This window comes from Phyllobates terribilis, unplaced genomic scaffold (genome assembly GCF_046119375.1).
Source record: "Phyllobates terribilis strain yellow unplaced genomic scaffold, ASM4611937v1 Scaffold_9__5_contigs__length_417890890, whole genome shotgun sequence".
NCBI lineage: Eukaryota > Metazoa > Chordata > Amphibia > Anura > Dendrobatidae > Phyllobates > Phyllobates terribilis.
Window position 1 is genome coordinate 113,276,378 of NW_027362769.1, and position 17,512 is coordinate 113,293,889.

Genomic DNA, 17,512 nt, shown 5'->3' on the forward strand with positions numbered 1-17,512 from the left:
ACTAGATGGGCACAGCCCAAAATAATGCAAGTGTATAGAGTGAGGCTGGATACAGTCTAGTCGGAATGTGGCTGGAATTATGCAAATCGCATACTTACGGTCACATGACCGCCCGCCCAGCACTGGCACCAGAGATACCTCACAGCGTGCAGTGCATACATTGTGAGGATTCATACATACAGTGAGTGCAGACTTGTAGCTTAAGACCTGACAGCCCCTTTCATTTAGGTAGCCCACAAATCTTGCAAAGAGATCCTTCACTGCTTTCATTGTTATCCTGTTTGTGATGATAATAAGACTGGTGAAAAGTCTTCTGTACAAAACAGGAAGTATGAGACTAGTAGAAGTCTTAGTGGCCAGTGTGAAAATTACAAGATTTCTGTTTTTTTTTTCATATATAAAGTGATAATGGAAAAAACATCACAATTTAAAAAGAATATATTTAACTTAAAAACCTGAGATTTAAACAATAATAATTTTCTGGTGACACAAGACCTTTAAAGAAACGAGGAGGGACAGAAAAAGACCCAAAATAAGAAAGTACTGCACAATATTGCATTGTCGCTGACCAGTTGTGATTTTTGAAGCTCGCTTCAAACAAGAACTATTGTTTGTGGCCATCCTTATACCACAATATAGCCAGTCCTAGCATCAACACGCAACAGAAAAATATTACAAAATTAAAGTAAACAGCGCACTACAAGCTGACAGCATTTGAATTAATATAAGCAACAAAATACATGAAAGCTGTACATATATTAAACAGTGACACTTTAATTTTACTTGGTACGCAGACTGAACCATTACTTCTCGGTCTACTTCTAACAGCTGTCCCCAGATCTCATACCTCTGCTAAATTGTTTTAGGAAAAGTGTACAGCGAAAAAGCAATTGCTTTAGGAAATATGACTATCTAGCTCACGTGCTCATTTCACACAAAGCGCTCCTTCTCAGCAGGTCCAGACCTAGTCTTCGCATAGTGATAGAGGAAAAAGGTGTTTATGTATGCAGCAATGGAAACATATATCACTTATGACACAAAGCAATAAGCACTCCTTAAAATACACTCTGTCACTGCCAATCACATACTGTGCAAGCTACATAAGCCAAAGAATGGAGTGTGAAGTGTGGAGGGCTTAACCCCAACAGCAAATAATCACAGCAATAAATAACCAGACAAACAATTACACATGGCTAACAGATACCCATCTCAAAACCCTGCTGGGGGAACTGCACAAATCTAAGTCCTGCCAGATTCATGGGGTTATATGTGAATTGATTTTGGATGCAAAACAAACATTTTTCAAAAAATTACATATATGTAGAATGATTTTTAAGACCGGGTTCAGATGAGTGTATGAAAATTTTGTAATAAAGAATTTTCATCTATAGATCATCTGAGTGTCATCCATATAGTGGATCTAGAAAAAAAAGTCTACACTCCCATTTTTGTCATGTGTAAAAATCATGCCAAGAAGAAACATTTCAGAACTTTTTCGACTGTTAGGGCTCGCTCAGACTGGCATATAGTCAGCGTTTCACTCGGACAACTGCTATCTGAGGTTTCATTGGATAGCACTCGCTCCAATGTTATACTATGGCACAGTGCCGACTAGCGTTTATGTTCTCATTCTCAGTCGGCACGATGAAAAAAAATTGATGCATGCTGTGATTGGCAGCGTATACAAGTCTATGGGTGCGTGCAAAACATCGGACTGCACTCGGATATCATCCGAGTGCAGTGCGATTACTGCGGACGCCGGCAATAGAGGAGACGGAGAAATTACTTTCTCCGTCTCCTCCCCACCTGTGCTGTGATTCTCTCATGCGAGAGGATCAGAGCACAGTAGTATCACACTCAGCTCATGCTTGCAGCTGAGTTTGAGCTGAGTGTCGTTAACATATCACATCTGATGCGCTCGCATCCCATGCTATATGATAGTGTGACCCCGGTCTTAAGGTCACCCATAATCTGTACCATTCAACTGAAAAACAAAATGAGAATTTTTTTGGGTGAAAAAAGAAAAATAAAGAATTAAAATAATGTGGTTGTATAAATATGCACACCCTTAAACTAATACTTTGTTGAAGTACTCTTCGAATTTATGATAGAATTCTGTCTTTTGGGGTAGGAGTTTATCAGCATGGAACATCTGGAATTATCAATCTATGCCAACTCTTCCTTAAAGTAGCTCCAAATCTGTCAAATTGTGAGGGCATCTCCTGTGTACAGCGCACACTTTAAGTCACTCACAGATTTCCTATTGGCAGGTCTGGGCTCTTGGCTTGGCCATTCCAAAACTTTGATCTGTGGGAAAGCCATTCTTTGTTGATTTGGAGGTATACTTATGGTCGTTGTCACGCTGAAAGGTGAAATTCCATTTCATCTACAGCTTTTTAGCAGAGGCCTAAAGGTTTTGTTGCAAAATTTACCGATATTTGGAACAGTTCATAATTCCCTCCAGCAGCTGAAAAACAGCCCCAAAGAATAATGCTGTCTCCACCATACTGTACAGTGGGTATGTTGTTCTTTTGCTGATGCTCAGTGTTGGCTTTGTGTCAAACATACCTTTAGAAATACTGCCCAAAAAGTTCATTCTTTGTCTCATCAGACCATAGCACATTGTCCCACCTGCTTATATCATGTAGGCTTCTGCAAAACGTAGCTGGGCTTCTATGTTTTTCTTTGCATAAGTTTAAACAGTGAAAAAAAAAAGTAAAATAAAAAAAAATACAGTTTCCTATGTTAAAGAAGCACTCTTCCCATCAAAATTTTCATCCTCTTACTATATTTCAATTATCATATTATATAGCACTGTGTACTCACAAATGATCATTTTGCCTTTCTACCAAAATAATTCTTCTCTTTTGCCTTCTCTGTGCAGAAACAGGAATTCTCTTGTCCCTGCAGAAATCATTCCTTTCTTCAACTCCTGATCCAGCTGCTCTGCACCTCCCCCCTGCCATTCACTTTTGCAGTGACTGATGAGTCACACAGGGATAATTGACCTCCTGTTTCTACATAGATGTTAGAAGGATTCAGCTAGTCAGTTTTTAATCATGTGATGTCATAGACCTAATGGAAAAGAGAAGAATTAGCTGGGTAGAAAGGCAAAATGAGAAATTGTGAGTACACAGTGCTATATTATATGATTGTAAAGAATCTGTAAAAAAACATATGCAATATGGATTATTCATATTGGATCCTTTACTTTTTTGCACATCTATAGACTTAAATGGGCAAGTCTGATAAAAAGGCATAGTGCATATTTTAATTTGTTTCATCACAATCGATCATGTGAACAGTCCAATTCAATAGCATTGACCCATGTGCTATCCAATTCTAACACAGACAGCGCACATACGCACAATAAGCTTGTCTGAACGAGCCTTTAAAGTAACTTAAATTTACTTGGTAAAGTATTAACTTTTACAGAAATTCAACTGTAAATATAAGACTTGGAATTTAAAAGTCTAAATAGATTCTAAAGTATAAATAAATAAAATAATTATTTGTACTGAGGGAAATATTGGAGATCTCAACGGAACTTCGTTTTGCAGGGGTGGGCAATACATTGTACTTCAACTCTGCAGTCATTCTATGTATACTGTGCTGTCACACACTATCTGTACATTTTATTCAGTGTTTTATTGTTTTCTTTCCTTATCTATGGCTAAAATGTGAGCTGTGATGTCCTCTCACTATCCAGATTCACCCTAATATGGCTGCTGCATTCCATTCTTTTGCTTTTCTACAGGCTATTATAGTCATTCCTGATTGGTTATTGTGATGAAACAGATTCTTATCTTAGTCAGCCAGATGTCTAGATTTCTTAAGCCAAGAGAAATACACTACTGTGCTTGTGTTGACTTGTGAATGTATGTGAATAAGGAGACATTCGGAGAAGCCAGATTGGGACCAGCCGGTCATCTGGCCCCATGGAAACTCTCGGGTCTCTTGGCCTTGCACCTCGATGGACTGCTAGCTTCCTGAACTTTCCACAACTCCTGTGAGGGCCCGCCAAAAGCGGGGGGGCCACTGGTTGAGGTAGTTGGCCCTAGAAGTCCCAAAGTCGCAGTTGTTCTATCCCCGGCGGGCCAGCGGAAGGGTGATACTGGGTAATGTTGTACCATCTTGGATATTTGTTGGGACTGTTCTATGTGTTTATTGTCCGTTTGGTGGTTCAAAAAAATATTGCCACACTGTTTTACCCCCACCCTGTGTTGTCTGAGTAGCATTACGCCCACGGAAAACCCTGGGTCTTCATAGCTATGCTATAACATGTGATGTTCTAGCTGCAAGGCATTATGGGAAAGCCCACTCGGTCTTTCCCGTTCCTGAGGTCATGTGATCCATTTGTGGCTGCTGCAATCTTCTAAAATGTGTAAAATATTGGCGGTCATTTAGGTGATTCATGCAAAGAAAACTGCATACTGTTCAAATTCATCAGCTTCAGCAAATTCCTAAAAGTTCATCACAAACTGGAATCGTTGACCTGTTAAAAAAAATGTCATGTGCACAGCCAATTTTTGAATTGCATTCTTAGCTCGTTAGTCGCACATGATGTAAAATGTGTTAAAATGTTTAAGCATAGAATTTTGTATCCCAAAAGTAAAACGAGGCTTGCTCCTGGTTAGAAATATTTCAAGGAATATATCACAGACTTTGCTCAAGAGTAATATTTAATTAGTGTGAATGGAAGTAAAATCAATGACAAATCAGTCCTCATATTTGAACAGCAGATACATTAGAATAGCTGCTAATGTACTTTTTCTAGAAGATGTATTTTTTGCTAAATAAAAAGAGACACAAATGTTATAAAATAAAATCTATTAGTGATGAGCTTGGTACTCACCTTAGCATATCACTGCAGTGAGTATTTCCGGGATGCTTGGGCGGGAGCTCGGGTCCCCTTCCCGAATGTTTGGCGCTCTTTAGACAGCCAATTAACATGCGGGGATTGTCTACCACTCACTGTAATGCCGTAGCCATGTTGGTTGTGGCATTACACTGAGTGGCTGGACGCATAGCGTCATCAGGTCTATATAAAACCTGGTGACCCTATGCTCGTCACAGTCTACCCCGGAAACAGGCAGAGTAGGTGCTGCTGAGTGAGGGACAGAATTGGTGGTTGTTTTAGTCAGGTATTCCATAGCTATATATCCATCTAAACTAACAGTCCTTCTAAGGACTAATCCAGCTGCATACATTACTGGTGATAGCAGGAGTTGGGCAGGCAGGGTTTGTGGACAGTGTATACAGCACAATAGGTTCCACTGCACGTTCTGTCTGCTGCTGCTGCTGTTACAGATATCCATAGCCCTACATATCAGGGCTATTTTTTTTTGCTCTTAATCCTGATTATTTGCTTAAAAAGCAAAACAGTACTCCATTTTACTGCTCCATTTGCTTGTTAGCAGAATCCAGGCAGATTTCTTTGATTTTATTCGCATTGCTGTCTTGTGGAAGTAGAGAAACTTTTCCATCATCAGACGTGATCCCATATTACTGCTGTAATAATACAGACATTTTGTGGAGCATGCCAAATATTACTCTCCATTTAAAGTAAGCCAGCCGTGTTTTCTTGAACCTATGCACACTCGGTAATGGACCAATATTATACTATAAGGCCTCTGGCTAAAACCGTGGTCGTCACACGTGATCCATATTACTGCGGTAATAATACAGACATTTTGTGGAGTGGGCAAAATATTACCCTCCATTTAAATTCAGCCAGCTATGTTTTCTTGAACCTATTCACACTTGGTCGCTGACCAATACCACATCTATAAGGCCACTTCCTAAAACCGTGGTCATCAGACGTGATCCCATATTACTGCGGTAATAATTGTGACAATTTTTGGAGCGTCCCAAATATTACACTTCATTTAAAATGGGCAAGGCGCGTGGCAAGGGACGGAGAAGTGGACGTGATGGTGATGGTGCATGCAGAGGCCAAGGCCGTGGGCAAGATGAAACTGTGCCTGCTGAGGGCGCACAACAAACAACGACATCATGTTGAACTACTTTCCTGTCCCAATTACTAGGAGGCCGCGGACCTGAACTATTGAAGCCAGAGCAGTGTAAATAGGTTGTTGCTTGGATAGCAGATAATGCTTCCAGTCAGTTTTCCACCACCACCACCCTGTCTTCCACACTGTCCAGTCTCAGTAGCCGTGAGTCTGGACCACACTTTCCTCACCCTGATCCTCCTTCCTTCCACCATACCGGAGTGCCCAGGGACAAGTGAACCCACACTTGGACACTCCGAAGAGCTGTTCACTTTTCCGTTGATAGATTTGGGCCTCTTGCCCGGCCAGCTTCAAGCGGGGCAAGAGGAGATTGCATGTAGCGATGCCTAAATATTTGAGCAGCTACACGAAGGCGACGGTGGGAAAGTGCAATTACTGTCGCAAGAGGTGGATGATGATGATGAGACGCAATTGCCACAAAGTCAGGAGGAGGCCCAGGGTGCGTAGGTGGAAGACGAGGTGGTGGACGATAAAATCACTGACCCATTCTGGCAAGGTGACATGCATAGCGAGGACAGCAGCACAGAGGGAGGCGTAGCACCACAACAGGCAGGAAGAAGCAGTGGGGTGGCCACAGACACAAGGCGGGCAACTGTTCCCCAAAACACCAATACCAGGGAAGTTGCCAATCCAACTGTTAGGTCTGCCAGAGTCTGGCTCTTTTTTAAAGACTGTCCAGATAACCCCAAAAAGACCATTTGCAACCTCTGCTATGCCAGCATCAGCAGGGGCAGCAAAACTACCAGCCTGACCACCACCAGCATGCTCAGGCACATGACAGCAAAGCACCCGGCTAGTTGGGCCGAACGCCAGGGTCCAGAAACAGTGTCTGCAGGTGACACCACTGCCTGTTCCGCTGTTACTGGTTGGTCACAGCTGCCACTATTTCTCCCCGTGTGCCGTCCCCGCATTACACAAGCACGTATCCCAGAACATTACTGTTGCCCTCAACAACGCAGTTACTGGGAAGGTCCACCTAACCACAGACACATGGACAAGTGCTTGTGGCCATGGACGGTACTTCTCGCTGACGGCACACTGGGTTAATATAGTGCAAGCCGGGACCCAGTCGGACCCTGGGACGGAACACATCCTCCCGACGCCGAGGATTGCGGGCCCTAGGTCAATCAGGGTTGCCCCCATATTCTACAGCTCCTGCACCTCCTCCTCAGCCTCCATCTCCAAAATGACCACATCAGTCGGAAGTTGGAAGCACTGCCTCAGCCAAGCGACCACAGGCACTGCTGAAGCTAAAATGCTTAGGTGACAAACCGCACACCACTGCAGGGTTGTTGACAGCTATAAAAGAGCATACAGATCTGTGGCTGTCACCCCTGAACCTACAGCCAGGCACAGTCGTGTGTGACAATGGCCGGAAACCTGGTGGCGACTCTGAAGCTAGGCAAGCTCGCACACGTACCATGCCTGGCCCATGTGCTCAACCTAGTGGTTCAGCGGTTTCTCAAAACCTACCCGGATCTTCCTGAGCTGCTTGTCAAAGTACGCCGCCTGTGTGCTCATTTTCGAAAGTCACCTACAGCTTCTGACGCCCTCACCGTGCTTCAGCAGCGTTTGCAGCTTCCAGCTCACCAACTAGTGTGCGATGTCACCACGCGTTGTGACTCAACCTTGCAGATGTTGGGAAGGATTTATGAGCAGCAGAGGGCAGTTGTTGAGTACCAGCTTCAACATGCCCGTCGTTATTCAGGTCAGACTCCACACATAAGAGCTGATGAGTGAGCATGGATGTCAGACATATGTGCCGTCCTCCAAAACTTTGATGCCTCCACCAAGATGGTGAGCGTCGATGACGCGATAATGTCTACTGAAACGCTCGCTGCTCACAATTAAAGAGGAGGCATTGCAGACGGAGCAGGATGAGATGGCGCAAGGAACCATACAGAGTGATGCCACACAGCCCAGCCTCATCTCATCCCAACACGGATTGGATGATAATGAGGAGAAGGAAGAGGAGGAGGAACAGGAGCTAGTTTCCTGGGCTACAGACGGTACTACCCACACAACAGTCATACCGTCTGTTCAGCGTGGATGGCCTGAGAGAGAGAATGAGGAGGATGAGGAGAGCATGGACAGTCGCCCTCTTGGTCAGGACAGGGAAGACTTGGCTGTTCACAGTGTGTCACACATGGCTGACTTTATGTTCCTCTGCCTTTCCCGTGACCCTCGCGTGGTATACATTTTGGCCGACAGTAATTACTGGTTGGTCACACTTAGACCCACGCTACAAGGAGAACTTTCTATCTCTTCTTCCCATGGTGGAGAGGTATAATAAAATTTTGCAGTACTAGAAGGCCCTTGTTGTGGAATTATTAAAAAAATTACCATCTGAAAACGCTAGCGGCAGAGGTCACAGTTCCTTGGACAACTAAGGAGTACAGGCGAGGGAGACACAAATATGATGCAGCAGAGGCAGGGGAACACTGTCAAAGGTGTCGGACAGTTTTCTCAGACCCTCCCAGCGCCCAGGCCCTGATGCACAGGGTACTCTGACAAGGAGGGAAAAGTTTTTCCTCTGTGCCTTGTAACATTTGGTATCCAAGCTGGACACGTGGCATGAACTGGCTCTCTATGCCTTGGAGGTCCTGACCTGCCCTACCGCTAGTGTTTTGTCAGAGCGAGTTTTTAGTGCCGTCGAGGGCATTATAACTGATAAGCGCATCTGCTTGTCAACTGAAAATGCTGACAGGCTGACTCTTATCAAAATGAACAAGGGCTGGATTGGGCCAGACTTCTCAACACGACCGGATGATAGCAGCGGAACATAAAGTCAAATCTAGTGGCTTTTTTGGGGGGGTCTATTCCCATGCACCTCTTCATACCCAGACATGGGTATACAGCTCCTGATTTTGTCTATGTTCTGTTGTCCTCCTTCTCCACATCCTCCACCACCACTATATCACCAGGGTGACCGTGATGCAACACCCACAATAATTTTTTTAAGGGTGTTTATGATGCCCTTAGCAAATTTTTTTAGAGGCCTACCTCTAACATTCTGTATGTTATACAGTATGTTCATGTATACACCCAGGAGTAAATGTTTTTCAGCCCATGCACCTAGGGGCAGCCCCTGCATACGCAATAATAGAATAGGAGACCCGCTCCTTTATAAATGGGAACATTTTTTTAACTGAGGCCCTCCTCTACGTCTCTTCAAAGGGGTATTGAGGTTTTTCCGAATTTTGGGCAGGCCATGCAGTCACTGCATATGCAGTAACAGTATAGGAGACCCGCTCCTTTATAATGGGAACATTTTTTAACTGAGGCCCCCCTCTACGTTTCTTCAAAGGGGTATTGGGGTTTTTCAAAATTCTGAGCAGCCCTTGCAGTCACTTAGTACGCAATAACAGTATAGGGAACACGCTAATGGGAACAATAAAGCATAGCCGGCTGCTGGCCCTTTAACAATAGTAAGGGCCGCCTGATGGTCCTGCAAAAATAGACTTTATGACTTTCCCTCCTTCATAAATGAAACAGGATGTGTCTGATCATGTCTCACACACCACATGGGCAGATAAGGTAGTAAAATGTTAAAATGACATTTACTGGTGAATGTATTTTTCACTATTGAAAGCAATGCAAAAACACATCAAAAACGCTACGTGTAAACATAGCCCAATGTGTGGAGGAGCTTTTTTTTAGGGGGGGGGGGGGATGGGTTATTTATTTTGTCTTACATGCAAGTCATTACCCTGGAAATAATGTCCCTTAACATTTTTTCTAGGAAAATCCATTTTGGTTTTGTTTTTGTATGTTTTATTGTGAGTCCGTAAAATTGGCGTAATACTCTGACAACATTGTTCACAGCAGTGACCTGGGAGTGAGAGATGCTTCCAGAGGTCTTCCCCATGCTGTTCCCATGTCATTTGAGCACTGTTCACATCGATTTGGGCAATTTTTAGGCCCCCTGCAGACCTCCGGGGGGGGGAAGGGGAGGCAGCCGGAAAAATGCTCGAGTTTCCCATTGACTTACATTGGGCTCGTTGGTCGGGTTGAGCACCCGAGCATTACGACTTGCTCGACCCGAGCAACGAGCTCCCGAGCATTTTAGTGCTCACTCATCACTAAAATCTATACATTGCTAACCTTTTTCAACCTCTGTAGTCACTTGCTGTGCCTATTGGCATTACTGGCATCATGGCTCAGCAGCGCGGAGTTATAATGTCAGGAGTACAACACATAACTATGATGATTGGCTATAGTCAAAAAGATCACCAAGGACCGCTAAGGCATTGAAGGGGTTGTCCAGGTTTGGGACTCAAGTCTGCAGTCACTCTATGTGATTGCAGACTTGTGAGTACTCACAGTGTGCACACTGCATGCTGTCAGGATTCTCTAATGCCAGGAGCAGGAGGTCATGTATGAGATTTGCATTCTTCTGGCCACATTTCAACTAGACGTGTCCATAAAAGTGAATGAAGCGAGGCAGCGCACGTCTAGTCGGCACTTGACCGCATGTATGCAAATCGCACACTTGCGGTTATAGTGCACGCTGTCAGGATTCACAAGTCTGTAGTCACAGAGTGAATTGAAACTTGAACTGCCAGCCTGAACAACCCCTTTAACATTGGATCGTTGGAGGATAGAAGAGGTATTTTATTTTTTTTTTTAACATAATGACAATAGTCATTTTATTTCAGAAACTGGACAACCCCTTTAACGCGCATAGAATTGCCATAGCTGTGTCAGTCAATTGTGTTTATTGACCACTGTCCACTATATCTGGGCTTGGAAGAAATACATGCTGAGACTTGGGTGGAAATAACGGTCGTACCTTTTTCATGAGAAGTTCGGATGGCTTCACGAATGTGAGTAGAGAACGTCATCATAAATCTTGCAATATTACAGAACCATTCTATGCGCCCTAGAGACTAGAAAATGGGCAAGCAATTTACACTGCTGCACAAGCCCTGTTACACCACACAGAGTTCTTAAAGAAGACAGCAGGGGCTTGTGTATCTCATTCAACAAAGTGGGGGGCAACAGTCATAAAGGTCAACAAAAATAACTTTCAAACACAATATCTATCGCATATATAGTATATCATCATCCATCTATCTGTCATCTATCTATTGTAGAAAACTAGGGCCATTTTTACTGTTGGATTATATATAACATAGTAAACTGCACTTCACGTTACATTATTATAAAGCCATACATATTAAGGTACATTACTGGCATACAGGGAAGTGGTAGAACATGTCACATTCAATCCGTGGACATCATGGTATAGAGAAGGAGAAGCTGAGAAGAATGATATATTAGTTTGCTGGAAAAGATTGTGTATAACTTGTATTTTATTCAATGAAATCCCTAGTGTTAGTATTCATGCGAGTCCAGTGGTCCTATGAGTGATTGTCATGCAGAGGAAAACCTGCCAATCACTGAGTAGGACCGCCCACAGGACTCATATGAATACAAACACCAATTGCCCAAAATGAAACATTTTACTGAAATTTTTCCTAAAATAATATCTAATCAACCTAATCCGCTCCTCCTACTCTATAAGAGCCTGCCTGCAGATCAGATATAATTTATAATTTAACAGGTTCCCTTTAACCATTTTCATTGTTTCAAAGTGGCATCACATTCTCCATTGCATGTAACATTGTGAATTTGTTAGTAGTAACATCAAAAAAGGAATGGAACATCCTACAAAAATATTAAATAACTAAGGCTTTATTCACATTACATTTAACCATTCCTGAAGCATATCTAAAAAAATGGAATAGTGGGGCAGAATACCTCCAGATCAAAGAAATGGACAGAAACAAATCTATTTATATCTCAGTACTAAATTGATAGCATAGAGGCATGTTACAGACCCATTCAGATTTTTAAAGTAATGTGTTATCAGAAAATTACCTATAGCTTATTTCTAATTTTTGTTACATGTATTTAAAAAATGGCAACATTTCTCCATATAACAATTTATATTTATTTATTTTAAAAAAATAGAAATCTAGCAATATTCACAGTGTCCACTAGGGCTTTTTTAGACGCCTGTGCTTTCAGGGAGAGCTTTCAGCAGGCTCCTTATCATCAGAGGCAGGATTACAAGTGCAGGTAACACGCCTATAAACAGCTGATAACATAGAAACCACCAATCACAATAGCTGAGATCACAGCTCCCCCTCCCTTTACAATGATATTTGCACACGCTCATTAGGTGCTTCAATACAAAATATAGGGTCAGAGTTAGTCTAAAGTATAATTAAGCTAAGTGCCAATGATGAGTTTTTCAAGCTGAAACCACTGTTAGAAACGCTTCCTTTTGGGGGAGTTTTCCTTTTCTTATAGCAGTTTTCAGGAGTTTTTGAAGAATTTGAGGAAGGTTTTTTTTTTCCTAAAGCGTTTTTGTTTTCTTTTTGGTTACTTTTTGATTTGACAGTGTCTAGTTTAGGTCAGAATCCAGCAATAGCATCTTCAAAAGAAGTGATAGGCACTTTCTTTCCACCAGACGTGAAAATGTATCACTGTTTCTGCAAATATTACTTTTCCACTGCAAATGGTGATATATGCAGTATAACTTGTAAATTTCAAATCTGCAGCTCTGGTCAATTTAAAAGGGTTGTGCAGGTTTGGGGTTTAAGTCTGCAGTCACTCTGTGGTGACTGCAGACATTTGAATCCTCACAGTCTGCACAGTGCGCACTGTCAGGATTCTCAGGTGCCAGTGCTGGGAGTAAGCTGTTGCATGACCACCAGTATGCGATTTATATACATGCGGTCATGTGCAGACTAGACGTGTGCGACCTCGATCAATACAAGTGAATTGAGCGAGGACGGACATGTCTAGCTGGAATGTGGCTGGAAATATGCAAGTCGCATACTTGCAGTCACATAACTGCCTGCTTCCGGCACCAAAGAATTTCGACAGCGTGCACTCTGCACACTGTGAGGATTCACAAGTCTACAGTCTCATAGAGTGACTGCAGAATTAAGCCCAGAGCTTGGACAACCCTTTTAAGCTGTCGATTTTCTCTGTAGTGTGTGGATACGATTCGGGGGAAATCTCATCCACAATTCCATTACTGTAAGATGCAGAATTTCTGCATGCAACTTCACAGAGAAAAATCTGCAGTATCTACAGCCCATGAGAAGATACCATTAACAGTTACAAAAAATATACATATATTTTTTTACATAAAATAAAACAAAAACATATTGTCTATGAGGTTTCTTGTATTCCATGCACATAGCTTTTCCAGCACAATGCAATAGTCCAATCATGAGGATTAATGAGTTTCTATAATTGAATACTGGATGAAACTTTCTATTGCAGATGAACGTCAAGAGTTGATGACTGGAGCAACCAACAGGATGATCAAGGTTTAGAGAGAAACAGTAAATAATGGAGACATTTCAGGAAGATACGTGTAACAGACAATAAGAAGAGGTGAGGTAGATTGAAAAAGCTAAATCTGGAGATTATAAACCTACTTGAAATCAAAATTACTCAATTGATTGTCAAGAGCTGGTGTAAACTCAAGGGTGAAGGGAAGATAAAAGGAAACCCAAAAAGGGGTCAGGTAGAGAGCATGAAGTAAGAGGTGAGTGAGGGGCGAATGCAGGGAAGAGAAATGCAGGCAAAATGGGATTAAAAGGTCAAGAGAGCAAGTTGTAGGGCTTGATGACAATTGAAGAGCATAGATTTTTAGACTGGCAGGTGAATATAATCTGAAAGCAAGATGTGACTGGGTATAATTGGGCCAGCTTTGTTAAACTGTACTAAGACTCTTCATTGTGTCGATCGCTGAATGAGTAAATCAGGTTCTATTTTCTTGTAATCAAAAGGAAAAAAATGGCACGGAGACAAGAAAAATATTTTAAAACATAAAACAGCCAAGGGCTGATAAAAGAAAATTTATTACTGCCTGTCATTAAATGAAAAGTAGCAAATAAAAAAAATTATGAAGTACATGATGTTGAGAGAACAACAAAAAGTAGTAGTAGTCTACATATTAACCATGCATTTAAAGGGGTCGTCCTTTCAAAAAAGATCCCTTTCTGACAAAAGCCATAGGCTACTGGCAAGTAGCTGATTTTACATTGAGAATGTAGTATCACATGGCCCCATTGTTAAATTTAATTTTCATACTTTTTTATTTTTTTATGCATTGTGTCCCCCATGAAGTCATAAAAGAGTTTTGGGGCATTTCAACTTCTCTCTGTAACTTGGCCTGGCGTATTTGCCCCAGTTACTGGGGAAATTTAGCGTCCTTCCTGCACTGTAGAACTGATCTTGGTCTATTAAGAGCCAACAATCCCTTTTCTTTTCCCAGGTACTATTTGCCCAAATTGCACATAGACAGAATTGGTGGTCTATGGTATGCATACAAAAGCTGAAGCCATAATTAACAGTGAAGGTTCAACACTAGGATCACCCGTAACGAGCTATAGCTAAAATACTCAGTTTTTAAATGGCTTGGTATCCATTATGGACAAATGGGGAACCAAAAAAGCATAAAGTATAAGCTGCAACTTGCCCTGTGCACATACGTGAAAAACTGAATTTCATCAGTGTTTTGGATCAGATTTCCAGCAATGTTTGGTCCATATTTCAGTTTTTACGATCAGTGTTTGGCCCGTGTGACAATTTTTACGATCAGTGTTTTGCCCGTGTGTCCATTTTTTACGATCAGTGTTTGATCTGTATTTCCATTTTTTATGATCAGTGTCAGGGAAATGCTTTATTTGTAAAAAAAAAAAAAAAAAAGCCAGAATAGGAAAAGTACAGTAAAAGTACATGTGTGAAAGGGTCCTTGGTCCTCTTAAACAGCAACGAGTGCTGACTATGTAGCATGAGGATTAGCGATCTTTACTCTTTCATTTACCTTTGGCTATCACCTGCACATGCAAACTGTATGATGATGAATGGTCGCTACCTTTATTGTTCGTCCCCATGTAGTTTGCATACTCTCGGCAGCACATCCCTGTTTACTTAGAACATCAATAATTATTTTTATCCATGCATAAAGGTTACGATCAGTTGACCAACAAGCGTTTGCTCGGTTCTCGGCTGATTGCTTGGCATTCTTGCACCGGGTTGGCCTATTATCTGTCCGGGTGAAAGGGGCTTTACTTATTCTTGCCCTTTTGCGTTATGTCCGGTGCTCCGCTTTAAGTAGCGTATAGAAACTGCTCCAAACATTTTGTCTCATACTCAGAGCATAGTATGTGACCCGTGACAATGACAAGGTGCTTATGCAGTATCTAAAATAATACATGCTGATTTGTTTTCGGAGGTATCTATTTATTTTGCATGAAGCTGGAATTAAGAAATGCGATAACTCCTTATTAACTCGTAAGCAGTTAATTACTTTAGCAAAGAAGATAAACTGTTCCTATGCTTAATAAACAAGAGGTTACATTGTATTATCACATGTCATTGCCTCACAGTTCATTAGCGACTGTTTCACAAACACGATCTCCAGATTTATATTTTGTTACTGCCTGACAATCACATTAGCATAGCTTAATAAATTATCCTATGATTACAGCTGATGTCCTCCACCTTACCTTATAATCTAAGAGTAAAACATTGGTTGGGAGTTCACAGAATAGTCTGCGTACAATGAAATCATGTTTTTCATTATGTAAATTTGCTGTGGAGTTTGACATGATTAAAATGGGTCAAAAGTATTCTCTTAATCATTTAGGCAGCCAGGAAGGAAAGCGAAGGAAGAAAGTAAGGCACGATTCTGGGAATGGAAGAAAATGTTTTCTAATTAGTGATTGAGATCACTGACGCAAAGAAATCGACCGTTATTTGTACACAACAAAAACAATTTGCATGTAAATTGGTGTCTATTAGACGGAAGGTAGAAGTCTATGGAGAAGAGGTGATGGCCTATTGTACAGTACAAGGTGATGATCGGACGGAGCGTTGCTGCCAAGTTTTGGAGAAGATTCCCTATAGAGAATATTTAGATGCAGATCCAAAGGACAGGACTTAAAGCTGCTCACGGATATTCATTTTTCTTGGCAGGTAGCATTACTTTTACAATTATCTGAAATGTATCAGCAGGCTTGGACTGGCCGTCAGTGGAAGCGGAGAGTCCTCCGGTAGGCTGGGCAGGCTAGCACTGGCCCTCAGGGAAAGAGGTGAATCCTCCGGTAGGCTGGGCAGGCTTGGACTGGCCCTCAGGGGAAGAGGAGAATCCTCCGGTAGGCTGGGCAGGCTTGAACTGGGCTCAGGGAAAGAGGAGAATCCTCCGTTAGGCTGGGCATGCTTGGACTGGCCCTCAGGGGAAGAGGAGAATCCTCCGGTAGGCTGGGCAGGCTTGAACTGAGCTCAGGGAAAGGGGAGAATCCTCTGGTAGGCTGGGCAGGCTTGGACTGGTCCTCAGGGGAAGAGGAGAATCCTCCGGTAGGCTGGGCAGGCTTGGACTGGCCCTCAGGGGAAGAGGAGAATCATCCGGTAGGCTGGGCAGGCTTGGACTGGGCTCAGGGAAAGAGAATCCTCCGGTAGGCTGGGCAGGCTTGGACTGGCCCTCCGGGGAAGAGGAGAATCATCCGGTAGGCTGGGCAGGCTTGGACTGGGCTCAGGGAAAGAGGAGAATCCTCCTGTAGGCTGGGCAGGCTTGGACTGGCCCTCAGGTATTGCTAATACACTTGATTCACAATTTGCAGAAAAAGGTATAATCTCATTATTCATTAAAGAGGTTGTCCACTACTTTTACATTGATGGCCTATCCTCAGGATGGGTCATCAATGTCTGATTGTTTGGGGTTCGACACCCGGCACCCCTGCCGATCAGCTGTTACCGGTAGAGGCGGCCGCTGGCCAGAAGTACTTTGACCTGACAAGGCTGGGGTAGTTACTATTAAAATCAATGTCAGAATGGCAGGGCACAGAGAAGTACGCCTGCGTAGAAGCACGATGGGGGACACTGTGTAGATGCCGTAGGACACATCATCTACATGAAGCAAGAAAGAGGACGGCGATTGTAAGAAAAGAGGAGGAGCCGGATAAAGACCAGAGACGCCCATTGGACCGGACCTGGGAGTGTAATAAAAGCTCTTTTTTGTACCTTGCCGGAGGGGAATGGTCACTTCCATACAGCAATCTAGTATGCTGTAAAAGAGGGCTTATATACATGTCATTAGTTTGGGGTATAAAATGATGACAGGTTCTCTTTAAAGATGTGTGCTATATTCTACTGTAGGTAAAACTAATGTTTAATCTGAATATGTGATATAATTAAAGCAAAAAAAAAAAGTTATAAATATACAAAGATATTATGTGGATGTACCATCATCCCAGCTTTCTGAAGGTAAAGCTCCTTTCAGAACATCAAGTACATTCTCTATCCTGAAAATTGAGTCTGGAAAATGCCCTTCGTGAATCTCTAGCACTTCACAGAACATAATTTCTAATAGACTGTTACCGATAGATATCCTTAGGAGGCTCAGCACAGTCCGTCCCCATTAGTTGTAAACCAGACAGGCATTTTATGTT

The 17,512-nt window shown here is 42.5% G+C and overlaps 1 protein-coding gene across 3 annotated transcripts in view; it reads right to left on the minus strand.

Moving 5' to 3' along the window:
• Positions 1 to 17,512, minus strand: part of METAP1D (methionyl aminopeptidase type 1D, mitochondrial) — a 285,693-nt gene that overhangs the window by 237,684 nt on the left and 30,497 nt on the right. The window contains exon 2 of one of the 3 annotated variants that reach the window (XM_073646943.1): positions 10,825 to 10,921. The exons of the other annotated variants lie outside the window; for them this stretch is intronic. Within the exon in view, the coding sequence (XP_073503044.1) occupies positions 10,825 to 10,879 (55 nt within the window). The 5' untranslated portion in view covers positions 10,880 to 10,921. The remainder of the gene's footprint in view (positions 1 to 10,824; positions 10,922 to 17,512) is intronic. 3 annotated transcript variants of the gene reach the window in all.